The 14,095-nt window shown below is 45.9% G+C and overlaps 1 protein-coding gene across 1 annotated transcript in view; it reads right to left on the minus strand.

The window, feature by feature from the left end:
• The window catches only part of c5 (complement component 5), a 39,005-nt gene extending 30,348 nt beyond the window's left edge, over nt 1–8,657 (minus strand). Inside the window, exons 1-10 of the mRNA XM_026186397.1 lie at nt 8,553–8,657; nt 5,775–5,970; nt 5,538–5,691; nt 1,996–2,066; nt 1,817–1,914; nt 1,659–1,741; nt 1,485–1,575; nt 1,289–1,397; nt 283–415; nt 87–202 (exon numbers count right to left, since the gene is read on the minus strand). Of these exons, the coding sequence (XP_026042182.1) occupies nt 87–202; nt 283–415; nt 1,289–1,397; nt 1,485–1,575; nt 1,659–1,741; nt 1,817–1,914; nt 1,996–2,066; nt 5,538–5,691; nt 5,775–5,970; nt 8,553–8,620 (1,119 nt within the window). The 5' untranslated portion in view covers nt 8,621–8,657. The remainder of the gene's footprint in view (nt 1–86; nt 203–282; nt 416–1,288; nt 1,398–1,484; nt 1,576–1,658; nt 1,742–1,816; nt 1,915–1,995; nt 2,067–5,537; nt 5,692–5,774; nt 5,971–8,552) is intronic.
• Nucleotides 8,658–14,095: the final 5,438 nt, after the last annotated feature.

The raw sequence follows: 14,095 nt of genomic DNA on the forward strand, positions 1-14,095 counted from the left end.
ATCGCACAATCCCTCAAAAAGGCTTCAAACTGAGCGACGGTTGCCTGAACCACATGTTACACATAAAGAGCTTCTGTGACACACACCTGGATGTTATAAGGCAGTCCAGGTTTGAGGAAGGGGGGCGTGGACACCAGGCTCAGGCTGTAAGGTGATTTGACAAACTTCACTGCAGCAAACTCGGTCTCCTGAGTAATACCACCTGAGAGACAAAATCCGCCCCACAAATTAAATATTTAAGTATTTCAAAGAATCGGGCTAAGAGCAGTGATCCATGCTCACCTGTGCTCTCTTCCACCAGTACAGCTATGTACAGGTACTTCCCCAGCAGGCTGTTGAGGTCTTTTGGTCCATTGTATTCAGACAGAACCTTCTGCATATTAACATTCACATGCACGTCACCTGCTGAGGACAACTGAAAGAGACACACACAGACACCGCTGTCAAAGAAACACAACAGATATGAGTTACATGATGAGAGTCACCTGGAGGAGGATCGTCAATAACCTAACACCACTAGAATAATGTCAGCTTCTCTTTAGGCAGGTAACACCCTAAAAATACGCCCAAAGTTAGAAGCACTGACCTCATCAACTGTCAGTGGGATTGCTGTAAGAGGTTCATAGATAATTTGCAGATGCAGCAAACACAGTGTTTCTGCAGTCTTGGTGCCAAAGTTCAAATCAACATTCTGAAATGTGAGCTGGTTCTTAAAAAACACCAGCACTGTGAAGCAGCTGGACAAAGAGCCTGACTATCCCCCAAAGTCCAGTCAAAGATTTGATTGAAGACTGCTTAAACCAGGAGGACAAACTGATTCACTCTGCGATCTTTTTAAGAGACCACATCGAGCATTCCCACCTCCACACGGAGCTGAAGTTCAGTACCTGTTTGGAGACCTGTAAGATTTGTGACAACCTCTGGCATTCAGATCAAGTGAGTAGTGTACGAGGTGAATACCATGGCAGGTCTCGCACACACCACACAGGTCTGAGCTAAAATGGACCGTCTGCGACTTCAAAACATCTGTTTTGGTTATTAGTAAACTTGCCTGATAAAATAAATCCATAACAGTCTAAATATTGAAAAAACAACTATAAAAGTTACAAAAAGTCAAAGTAATACATCAGTCATCCTGAAAAAGCTGAACATTTGGATACCTGGATGGTTTCTGTAGCATAAAACAGCTGGAGCATGAGTGAAATGGTTCAAATAACAATACTGTCAACATTAATCAGCATTAATAATAATAATAACAAGTGTCCTGGTGTTTGTTCATGTCTCTTACACTTTCTCTGATGATAGAGTTTGGGATGATAACTGGAGGACTTTTCCCACTAACATAGCCGTAGCGCAGAAACACGTCACCATCAGCCACCGGAGCGCCGTGGAGATACCTGGGACAGGTAAAAATACCACTCGTGTGTAACTGACAGCTTTAAATTATTTGAAAGTCTATAAACAGTGCAGAAATGTTTATTCACCTGGCTGAAACCTTGAAGTTGAAACTGGTGAATAAATTGTGACTGATGTAATTTGCTTCTGGTTCCACTTGGATGGAGAAACTGGGAAGAACTGATGCAGGGTGAAAGCCATTAATAACGCGTGTTTTACCCTCGATCAGCACCAGCAGTTTGCTTCATGATATTATAATGTACCGTATTCTCTAACTTCAAAGTCGGTGGTTGCTGTTGTGGTGAAATCATTGGAGTAAGAAGCTTCAATGGACCAAATGCCCAACCTGGAATCACAGACACGACCTTAGATACACGACCACGCAGCTGTGTGTCGCTTGTTTTACACTCTTATTTCTTACTTTGGGTTGACGGGGATCTTAAAGGGGTTTTGCAGAGATGGGATTCCATTGTTCACATCGACCATCTCCACAATGTCCACTGTTGTATGGTCCGGGTCCTGGCGGGAGGGAGAGGGTAAGATATTATGGAACCCATCACTGCACCCACCTGCTACTACACAGGACAACTTCCCGCTTACCTTAAATGTCAGGTAGACGCTGCGATTAGCCGGTCTCAACTCCTGGTTCAAGGAGAACGCCCTCACTTTGACTGGGAACAGAAGCACAGCTGTATGAGTGACAAGGGTGATGGTGTAACGGAGAACCTGAAAGAGGATCGTCTGAATTTTTAGGTTAATGAGAACCATCCGACTACAGAAACCATGACAAAGACAGCCTGAAAGATGAACTCCAGCTCTGAGCTGATGGAGACCTTAACAGGAACCCTTGGCAAGGACTGGCTGAGGAGATCTACCAAACTCTATGAAGGCATATGAACCTGTTGATCAAAGACACCACACACCAATGCTTCTCATGGAAACTGAGGACACGTGTTAGAGCAGAGAGGAGACAGAACTGACTGACTTAGAGAGCGAGGGGGCGGAGTCTCCAGTGGACTTCCAGGTATACGAACCCTCTCCCACATGCAGGTAGCTGTACTGTTACCTTCTTTGATCATGTCCACAAGTCTCAAAAGGCTGATTCTGTCCATCTGGTTCTGTTCGGTGGGAGAAATGTTTCATCATCATCAGGTGACTCCTTCAGTCTCAGCTGACTGCAGGTTTCAACCTTATAAACAGCACATTTGTAGTGACTGACACTAGCAGCACTGAATGAACGATGGGCTGTGAGGTCAGTTTATGACCATGTACCATTCACAGAGAGTTGGGGAATGGCTGCAATCACAGCATTGTAAGATGGTGACAGATGTACCCTTAGGCCCCTCCTCCATTCAGAGATGGTCTTTCCCTTTTCACGTAAATGACCTCCTTGACTCCGCCCTCAAACCAGCGTTCCTGCCTGTCCAGGATGTGTACATCCCCCATCCTTGAACAGCCCGTTCTCACTCCCGAGGCGTAACATGCCGATGTTTTGTCACGTCCCGCGGCGTTCCTGAGGAACGCGAAAGGAGACCTTCGGCGTTCTTATGGTACACTGCGGGTTATGGCTGAAATCCAGTGCAATGATGCTCCCGCGGTAATAGACGTTCCAGCCCTGTATTCCAGCCCTAAACCTAACCTTATTCCTGACCTTAACCGGGACTTTAATGATGTTAAGTAGCGTGTTTCTAAGCGATGTGAAGAAAAAGAGCGAACGTGTAGATTGAGTCCAGACGGTACTCCATCCATCCATCCATTCGCTTCCGCTTATCCTTTTCAGGGTCGCGGGGGGCGCTGGAGCCTATCCCAGCTGTCATAGGGCGAGAGGCGGGGTACACCCTGGACAGGTCGCCAGTCTGTCGCAGGGCCAACACACAAGGACAGACAACCATTCACACTCACATTCACTTCCACATTCACACCTAGTGACAATTTGGATTATCCAATTAACCTATCCCCACAAGCTGCATGACGGTGGGAGGAAGCCGGAGTACCCGGAGGGAACCCACGCGAACACGGGGAGAACATGAGAACTCAGACGGTTCTCATATTTCCTCATTTTTCCGAGGTCGTCATTTAGGAACGTAGTGTGTAGCCGAAAACGTAATATGTTGACGATTTGTCACCTAGCGTAAAATGTTATGCTTTGGGAGTGAGAACGTGTTGCCTTGAAAGAGTGACCACTGGCCTGTAGGTGTAAACAGACTGCAGAGTCCTGGCCTGACGAGGCGGCTCTTCTGTGTTGCCAGAGCTTGTTTGGTTTCCCCGATGTATAAATCCTGCCAATCCTCCTGCACTTAACAGCGTGCACCATGTTACTCTGTTTGTGTTGGGGACCCGATCCTTGGGGTGGACCAGTTTTTGGCGCAGCGTGTTTTGAGGTTTAAAAGCCACAGAGACCCGGTGTTTAGAAAAAATGCGTCTCAGCTGCTCCGATACTCCTGACACGTATGGGATCACTACAGGTTTTGCTTAGGCAGCGGTTGTCCTTCTCTCCTGGATTGGCTGGAGCCAACAGCACACAGACACAGGAGGGAGCAGCCCCCCGACCAGTGGCCCAACTGGATCTCCAGTTATATGACCTCTTTTACACATTGGACATTGAACTGTAATTTGCTATGATACAGGTACATTGATACAGTGGTTAACATGCAGCTGGAATTCAGATTGAAGTTATTTATCTGTTCTCTTAAACAGACATCTCCAAATCAGCAGCTGATGGTTCCAGTCCAGCTATGCCTGAAGCTCCCAAAGGACATTTTAGAAACATCAGCTTAGATGGTACGCCCCTCCATCATAAAAACATTTAACTGATGTATCTGTGTCTTTGTATTCCTGATGATACAGACAATGAGCTCATAATGTTGCTGATCACACACAGCAGTAACACAGTTGTCTGTAAAATCTGATTCTTTCTTCTTTAATCTGCACGCATGAGGAAAAAAGTTCAACTCACTGAGTAATATTTGATCTTTTCCACCTGATTCATTATTATCAGGAAGTCCTAAAAACTCCCTGAAAAGCCTTCAGCTGATCCAAAATGCTGCAGCAAGAGTCCTGACAGGGACTAGAAAGAGAGAGCATATTTCTCCTGTTTTGGCTTCCTGTTAAATCCAGAATTCAAAATCCTGCTCCTCACATACAAGGTCTTAAATAATCAGGCCCCATCTTATCTTAATGACCTTGTAGTACCATATCACCCTATTAGAGCACTTCGCTCTCGCTCTGCAGGCCTACTTGTTGTTCCTAGAGTATTTAAAAGTAGAATGGGAGGCAGAGCCTTCAGTTTTCAGGCCCCTCTTCTGTGGAACCAGCTTCCAGTTTGGATTCAGGAGACCGACACTATCTCTACTTTCAAGATTAGGCTTCAAACTTTCCTTTTTGCTAAAGCATATAGTTAGGGCTGGACCAGGTGACCCTGAATCCTCCCTTAGTTATGCTGCAATAGACGTAGGCTGCCGGGGATTCCCATGATGCATTGAGTTTTTCCTTTCCAGTCACCTTTCTCACTCACTATGTGTTAACAGACCTCTCTGCATTGAATCATATCTGTTATTAACCTCTGTCTCTCTTCCACAGCATGTCTTTATCCTGTCTTCCTTCTCTCACCCCAACCGGTCGCAGCAGATGGCCCCGCCCCTCCAGGTGAAGTTTTTCCTTCCCACTGTCGCCAAAGTGCTTGCTCAAAGGGGGTCATATGATTGTTGGGTTTTTCTCTGTATGTATTATTGTAGGGTCTACCTTACAATATAAAGCACCTTGACACTGTTGTTGGGATTTGGAGCTGTATAATTTGTGATTTGTGGTCCAGTTCTGAAGCTCTCGTGCCCATCGTTGGTACTGTCAGCTGAACACGGGTCAGCGCGGGTAACGTGATTGGTCCGTGACTATGCGTCCCTTATGCAACAAACTGCATGCTCTGTGTACTGTGGCACCTTTCTATCAGAACCACCATGAACTTCTTCTGCAGTTTGAGCTCCAGCAGCCTCAACAGGCCACACCCTCTATCCTCTGACCCCCAAACCAGTCTGTCTTTATGACTACAAGACAACCACCTGACTAGCTGAGTGTAAAGATGGGTTATAAAACATAAGATTAATGAGGAGAAGGCTGGAGTCTGAACTGGGACAAACTTCTCTCACCGCTCTGACGCGGCGTGTACAGCGGTTTGTCGGTTTGGATGAACAGGAAGCCATTGGTGCGACTGATGGGCACAGACTGGTGCTGATTGATCACGTCTGACTGCACATGGAGAATCACATGATTTGCACTCTTGTCCAGCTGGTTTGGGTACAGCTGTAAAAAGGAAGTGACATCATAAGTATTTCAGATGCCTTCAGTTAAACTGCAGGTGTTAGCCTGTTAGCATCTTTTCTCACCCGGACTTTGGCGTCAGCCTGGTGGTTATTTTGTGCATTGAGGGTCACGACCTCCCGAGCCAGAACCCGGTGATTCGGAGCCATTGACGTCTTCAGGAACAGGTAGACGTTGACTTCACCTGTAAAACCAAACAGCTGCACCACCACGGTCTCCACGGCGTCCAGGCGGAGCGATAGAGGTGCCGTTATCAGATACCTGAGAGAGGAGACGTTTTAAAGTGATGCATATTTAGGTTGTTATCAGTTTGTCACGTTCGTCTAGAGCGGCTTATGCTGTTGATACTTGCACATATCATCAGCACATACAGTCTGTGAACGTTTGTCCAGACTCGTATCAAATTTAAATTTAAGGAATTACATTTTCAAAAAGCATATTTATGCTCAATGAATATTCTGCTGTTATTCCAATGAGTCAGAAACAACTCAAAGCTAGCGCTCCATGGTCTAAGTAGCTTGGAAAGAAGAGCATCTGGACTTCTGTAAGTTGCTTGAAGACGTTTCACCTCTCATCCAAGAAGCTTCTTCAGTTCTAGGGTCAAATGGCGGAGAGTCCCCCCAAAGAGGGACAAAGGACCCCCTGATGATCCTCCACCTAATCACACGAGCCAAGGTGTGAAAACGGGTGTGGGTCACAATCAACCAGGGTTTCGGGTGAGCTCATTGTGAAACCTAGCCCCACCCTGTCATGTGACTAACTGAGGTCAGATGGCCCTGGATGTGGGCGTTAAGGTGTCTGGATTATAGGCAGACAGTTGGGGTCATAAGCCCCGCCTCTGTTCAAAGATGGCCGTTCAAAGTGGACAAAGATGCTTCTTTCACTCCTCTTTCAAACCATCTGTCTTCTCTTTAGAAGACTGAGACCTCCATAATCACTCCTTGGCTCGTGCGATTATGTAGAGAGGATAGTCTAATCTGGGACTCTCCACCATTTAACCTTATACCTGAAGAAGCTTCTCAGATGAAGCGTCGTCAAGCAGCTTAAAGAAGTCCAGACCCTTTTCTTTCCGAGCTCCTTGGACTACGATGACCTGGATGACTGAGAACCTTCACAGACTCACACTCCATGCAAGCTACGAGCTGTTTCCCCCACACACATCCTCACAAGTCCAATGCTCTCAATCTCCAGGAAGTACCCAAAGAGTTCAAAGGTGTCTTTAAAGGGTGAAACAAACCTTTAGTAGTTTTTTCCACCTTCTTATTTCGGGGTCTTTAAAGTCAACTGGATGTAATTTTGGTTTATTTCAGGCTGCTGGAAACTCAGAACTCGGTGTGAAGATTTCAGTTTATCACATAGTGCCAACTCACAACAACGTTATCTTGCAGCTCTTTTTATCGAAAGACTACATGTTAGGTTTTGTATTGTTGATTGTCATTTATGCTTAGAAATATTTAACCATATATGCTTAGAGGTGTATAATCAATTGTGTAGTGATAGTCTGCAAACTTTGTGTGCATTAGAGAGCACTCTGGGAGCACGGGAGAGGTCGTACCTTGTCTTATTGTTTTATGGTAGGATTAACGTAGCTACGTCTGTTCTAGTCTAAGTGCTTTAAATGCTGGACTTCCTCACCGTGTTATCAGAATCAGAATCAGAATCAGAATACTTTATTGATCCCTGGGGGAAATCTAGGGTGAACCATCTAGGGTGAGGGGGAGGCTACCCTCTTCCTGACCAAGGATGTTTGCTTTTGTGCTTTCATGTTATAGGACCCTTTGATCAGCAGTAACACACACACACACACACACACACACACACACACACACACACACACACACACACACACACACACACACACACACACACGGTACTCTTTGTTTGTATGTAGACATCATATGTTAATGAACCTATGCATATTCATGTAGCCTCAATAAAACAACAGTGTTACGGGAGAACGGACGAGAGCAACTGGGGTCAAGCGAAGGAACGGCGTCTGTCCGGTTCTCTCCCGTGCACGAGAAACATGAAGAACTTTGCCTACTTCGTGTCTTGCTTGCGGTGTAATTATATTGCCTTCAACGTTCCAGCGAATAGGTTCAAGCTACAAACCTATCACTACAAACTTTGTTGCAGCTGCAAATTTAAAATGCTGGTTGCAAAAACAGCCCCGACTGCTCTGCACCTGTACTGGAACCTGCTGAAGCCTTGGTAAACATGACCGTTGAGCAAGGGAGCGTTTGGGTTGGTTAACGCTCTCCTGGAGGTGTGTGACTCACCCGGTCAAATGTGATTGGTCAACAAAAGCTTCTTGCACAAAAACCTTGTCCCTGTCTATAGAGGTTATTGATTCTGTGGTTCTTAACCTCTTAACACCCACAGGTTTCCACCGACCTGTTTGGAATAGGATCACATTTATATGGAATTTTCACCTGTTTGGCGTGCCGGAAAGCTGGAAGGTCAAAATGGATCTATGAGATTTGGTTGAGAGGTAAAATCTTCTAGTTTGAAAAGCTGGGCATGTTTAGCATGTGGGGAAATTCAACCTAACCTTAACCCTCACTTATCCACTGGTGACCTGATGGACGGTAAACAGGACTAACGAGGACCACGCTGACTCTCTGCTGTTTGACACGGCCGGCCTGATTGAGGAAATGCAGGACGCTACAAGCTTCTTTGTGCTTGGGCATCAAATAAGTTGTTCTGACCCTTTGTTTCTTCTGCACACCCTGCAGCTGAACATGAACACAGCTGTTTAAGCCCAAAACAGCTGCGGCAGTAAATGGGAGGCTGCAGGGTAATAAAACATTCATTAACAAGTAATAAAGTTCAAACAGACTTACGAGCTGGACTGAGCCTCCGACCTCCAGCAGAGAAGCCACACACACGCGAGGAGGACACACACCTTCATCCTGAAGGTAAGAAGCACACTGAGCTCTGCAGAGAACTGAGCGACACAGCTGGATTTGATTAGTTATTCATTTACTCGGCTATTGGCAAACAGCTGGGGGTCCTCAGTGAAACACAACCGAGGTGGAAGCTCCTGTTTGTTTGTATGCAGAGCTGAGTGTGTAACAAAGGTGAGTTTACTCAGCAGGGGTTTTTGGGTCTTACCTAACACTGTTGACTCTCAGGTTATCAGAACGCAGGCAGTCACCTGTCTGCTGCCGGCCGGGCTCCTCGCGACGCCAGAAAACACGATCAAAGGTCAACACTAAAGCATTTTGGAGAATTTTAATAAAACAGACCAACTGAGTGAGGTGTTGTTAGCGCCCACTAGAGGGCGCGGTGACCACAACAAGAGCAAACAACGTCTGAAGGCTGAGACTGCTGTGAGATCAGATCTGGGTTTTCTGGTGGTTCTGCTCTTACTGGGCTGCAGACCTCCGAGGCCTTTCTGTCTCTGAGGAGCATCTGCACCACCAGGTGTTGCACCACCTGGGAATTGGGGCCATCAGAATCCATCTAAACCCGGAGAAACTGCAACCCTTGATGAACATCTTCTACAGTCCTACGTTTTGTACCTGGTTTGGGTTGCGGGTCCCTCACAGACTGTCGCTGTCCCGGGTTTGTGTTTGCGTGGAAGTGTTAGTTATTTCTGGAATGAGGTTTGAGATCTTGTGTATTGTTTCTCTGCTCTGCTCGTATCTGTCTCTCCCTCAGCTCAGTCATGTCTGGGCCTCTGTCTCATGTGCACTGAGATTGTCACGGTTCTGGGTCATGTTGACCCAGCTTTCTGTTTTTCATCCTTTGGTGTTTTTCTAGATTATGATTTATGATTTGATTTATCAGTGATACTGTTTTGATTATGATTATTATTTAGTAGACTTTGGTCAGTGTCGAGTCTGTCTCTCTCTGTCTAGTCCGTGTCTTAGTAAAGTGTGTTTTGTTTCCTGTTTTACTTTGAAGGTTCTTGTTCCTGTCTGATGTCAGTGTTCCGGCTTTGCTCTCCCTGTCTCGTTAGGTCTTATTTCTCCCAGCTGTGTCCCCCTTCTGTCTCTAATTCCTTGATGACTCCCTCAGTGTATTTAAGCCCAGTGTGTCTTTGTGTCAGTGTCGCGTTGTTAACGTCTGTTCACCCGCACTTGCTGTGTGTTCATGATTTCCAGTCCTCCTGCATCTCAGTTTAGAGTTTTGTTTGCTTTTGTGAGTTTTGTAAAGCTGCATTTTCAGTTGAACCCTCGTTTCCTAAGAGTCCTGCATTTTGGGTCCACCACTCCTGCCTGCCTGCCACACAGCCGACCATGACAGAGATCAGTTTGCTTCCATTATGTTTGTTTGCTCCAGCCGGGCTACGGTTAGGCTGCATTTGGGTCCTCGCTCCACACATCACTAAACACAGTGATGTGTTTAGTCACCTCACAGCGCACTGTTGTCAGTGCTACTGGTTTCAGTCAGTGTCCTGTTTATAAGGTTGGAGGCCTACACTCAGCTGAGACTGAAGTAGACTTGATGTCTCGAGACCACTTTTACGTGGTCTCCGTCTTGTCTCCGTCTTGTCTCGGTCTCGCCGTCTCAGATCGACATAGTGGTCGGGAGATCTGGAGTCAACAGTTTCCATGACACACACCGTAACGTTCGATGATGTGTCATTTCAAAAGCATCAGCTCTAAGAGCCGTGCTTACAGAGCGCTTTGTAGTGAATCAGACTCGACTCCCACTGAGCGAGAGCCGCTCCTCACTTAATTTCCTTTGGCTGCTCAGCTCTCACACAGGGGCTCAGCTATGCTCCAATCCCTCCATATTGTGGCCAATCACATGCGAGGATATAGGATAATATCATTGTGTGAAAAACAGAGAGGGTGAGAGTCACGTGGAGCGTGCGTCTGTCCTCTCAGTGAGTGAGACAGTGGACAGCGGTGAGGAGGGCTGTGCATCGCAAAAACACATAATATGCCCGACACCCGTAAACGAAGCAGCATCTGGCTGCAGTTTAAGGACTTTTTGGTCTCGGTCTTGACGACAAGTCTAGATTGAAGAAGTCACCTGATGATGATGAAACGTTTCTCCCACTGAAACATCCAGATGAACACAGACACGTCCTGACTCCAGTACATGCCCACCAGCTAAACTATGCTGCACAGGGAACTGGTCCTTCCTCTGACTCCTCCTATCCCAGCATCTCCCTGTGTCGCACCAACACTAAGCGTCCTTCACAAACATCTGTTAGTCCCCCGTGACAGTCGTCTCCACCCACTCCACCCTGTCTGCACTGTCATCTTCACCTCTACACAACAGCAGTTTCATTAAAGACAACAAAAAAATTAAAAATCTCTAGCAGTGAAAAGAGGAAATAATCAAAAACCATCGGTGTCACTGACCACTTTGTAATTGTCAGTAAACAAACTTCATGCAGTGTTTGACCTTTTCCTTGTTAAAGCAGCCCAGCCAGTCTCCAACCTTCCCTTCATCGCAAACGTTCTTCAAAGAGCTGCAGCTCAGGAGGTCAATCGGGTCATCTACTTATTGGACGTTGGTGGTTCGATCTGGCTGCTCCAGTCTTGGGCAAGACACTAAATTCCCAGTTGATGCCATTGTGTGCGTGTGTGCATGCGTATGTGTGTGTGTGCATGCGTGTACGTGTGTGTGTGTGTGTGTGCATGCGTGTACGTGTGTGTGTGTGTGTGTGTGCATGCGTATGTGTGTGTGTGTGTGTGCATGCGTGTGTGTGCATGCGTGTACGTGTGTGTGTGTGTGTGCATGCGTGTACGTATGTGTGTGTGTGTGCATGCGTGTACGTGTGTGTGTGTGTGTGTGTATGCGTGTACGTATGTGTGTGTGTGTGCATGCGTGTACGTGTGTGTGTGTGTGTGTGCATGCGTGTACGTGTGTGTGTGTGTGTATGCGTGTACGTGTGTGTGTGTGTGTGCATGCGTGTACGTGTGTGTGTGTGTGCATGCGTGTACGTGTGTGTGTGTACGTGTGTGTGTGTGTGTGTGTGCATGCGTATGTGTGTGTGTGCATGCGTGTGTGTGCATGCGTGTACGTGTGTGTGTGTGTGTGTGCATGCGTGTACGTATGTGTGTGTGTGCATGCGTATGTGTGTGTGCATGCGTGTGTGTGCATGCGTGTACGTGTGCGTGTATGTGTGTGCATGCGTGTGTGTGTGTGCGTGTATGTGTGTGTGTGTGCGTGTATGTGTGTGTATGTGTGTGTGTGCATGCGTGTGTGTGTGTGTGTGTCACCAAGTGCTTCCTCACTGGAGCTTGTCAGATTCTTGGGTTTTCTCTGTATTATTGCAGGGTCTTTACCTTTACCTTAGCTTACAGTTGTCCTGAGGCGACTGCTGGGTGAAGATGAGATACAGTAACACTTTATTAAGAGTATATAGGCTCAAATACAGTGTCCCTTTTAGAAGTCAACATACTTCATTACCAATACATGTGCCATATATGACCTTCTACATATACATATACAGAGATAAAGTGACAATAGAATTATGTTCTGGGCATATCTCATGTTTATATTCACATTCTTATCTTTGACGATGCTAATTTACACAGCAGGAAATAAGGCCTGACAGCTAGTTGTCAGTTAACAGGCTCAGTCAGTTATTAGTGTCTCTTGTCATCATTCTGAGCATCATATACACAAATCAGGCCTCAGGGTAAAAAGTGGGGAAGAGAAAAAATTACAGTTCTCTTTTTTTCTATCAAACATATCTGTTAGCCCGTTTAGGCCTGCTAATTAGTTAGCATCACAGCTAAAACATTATCAGCATTAATAATGAAAAAACAGTAAAACATGCTAAATTTCAGACTCTACTTACTCTAATAAGTGGTTAACTTCTTCAGAGGGATTTAATGACTTTTTAGCAGACTGATTTGTTGGTCAGTGATGTGTTTGTAGCTAACATGTTAGCATGCAGCTAACGCTGCACCAAATATCAAAACACAACTTCCTTCTTCAGTGGTGAGCATGAGATAAAATACATGAATGTATTCATTAGCCTGCTAATTTGCCTTAGCAGGCTAATACATTTGTATGAAACTATCTGTAACTACCACGCTTTGTTAGGCTAGCAGGTACCATTTAAGCTTAAAGTGTTTAAAACTAAAACTTTTAGAGTGAAAGTAAAATAATGCTCTACATTTAAAATTTTCATTTGAGCTTTTTTAAATTAAATACATAACGTGTAAGCTAAAGTGCTAGCGTGGTGGCTAATGCTGCATAACAAGGCTAAAGTGTCAATAAAGTTGCTCTGATAATAGATGAATGTAGTCACAAATAGTTATTTTATAATTAACTCAACAAACTAACACATTACTACTGAATTAGTATTCAGGCACAGCATGCAGTCCTGTGAAAAACTGAGTCCACCCCACGCTTCAGCGGTAAGTAAAACCAGCATTCATTCATGCACAGCTCTCTGAGGTCTGGACTTTGACTGGACCGCTGCAGCAGCTTCATTCTTTTTTTTTTCCAGCCGTTCTGCTGCAGGTTTCCTGCTGTGCTTGTAATCAATGTCCGGTTTGGTCCAAGCTTTAGCTGTGAGACAGACGGCCTCACATGTGAATACTTTGGCATACAGAGGAGTTCATGGTTCATTCAGCGAGCCACCGTGCTGACAGTTGGTACGAGGTGTTGGTGGGGTTTGGCAACCTAAACTGAGAAGAGGCTTTCACTAGTAACCCTTCCATCCAAACAAAGGGTGGACTTAGGATTTCACAGACTGTGTTGTTGTTCATCAGATTTAAATCATTTTGAAACCAGTTAAGCAGCTGATATGTCCTGTACTTTCTTTTCACTATGACCACACCTGGACAAACTGACCAGGTGGGCTGTCTACCAGAAACTCAGTGTTGTCCTCTGAAGAAGTCTGAGTGTTGAAAGACTTGGCGACTTTAGCATCTTCTTCTTGTTTTCACACATACATGACATCCTTTAACACAGAAGCTGGAGCATGCAGACCAAAGCACGGCACACGTAAGCTCACAGACACAGATTCAAACATACATGAAGGACCGAACACGACTGGTCATGCAACAGGAGCCTGCATCTTTTGTTTCAGCTTGTCCTCACGAAGCAGCGCATTCAGAACAAACTGTACCAGTGTGTGGGGTACGGGGGGCGGAGGGTCATATGTCGGCTAAAACTCGTTTCCATGCATGTAACAGCGCCCCCCCCCCCCTCACAGGAAGTGCCCTGGGTTGGGTGATGGAGCTGTTTGGAGGAGGACGTTTGTTTGTTGCCAGAGGTGAGTTTAATGACGAAGCTTTGCTTTTTCTTATTGTTGCTGTTTCTGCAGAAGACGATGGCGCCCTCTAGTGGTTGGTTGGAAACATCTCTCTGTGATTGGTTGATGAGACGTGAGCAGGTTCCTGTCTTATTTCCAGCCTGAAACGTGTCCATGTGCGCGTCAGTTATTTCAGCTCGTCTCCTCTCG

Source organism: Astatotilapia calliptera, chromosome 12, assembly GCF_900246225.1.
Source record: "Astatotilapia calliptera chromosome 12, fAstCal1.2, whole genome shotgun sequence".
Classification (NCBI taxonomy): Eukaryota; Metazoa; Chordata; class Actinopteri; order Cichliformes; family Cichlidae; genus Astatotilapia; species Astatotilapia calliptera.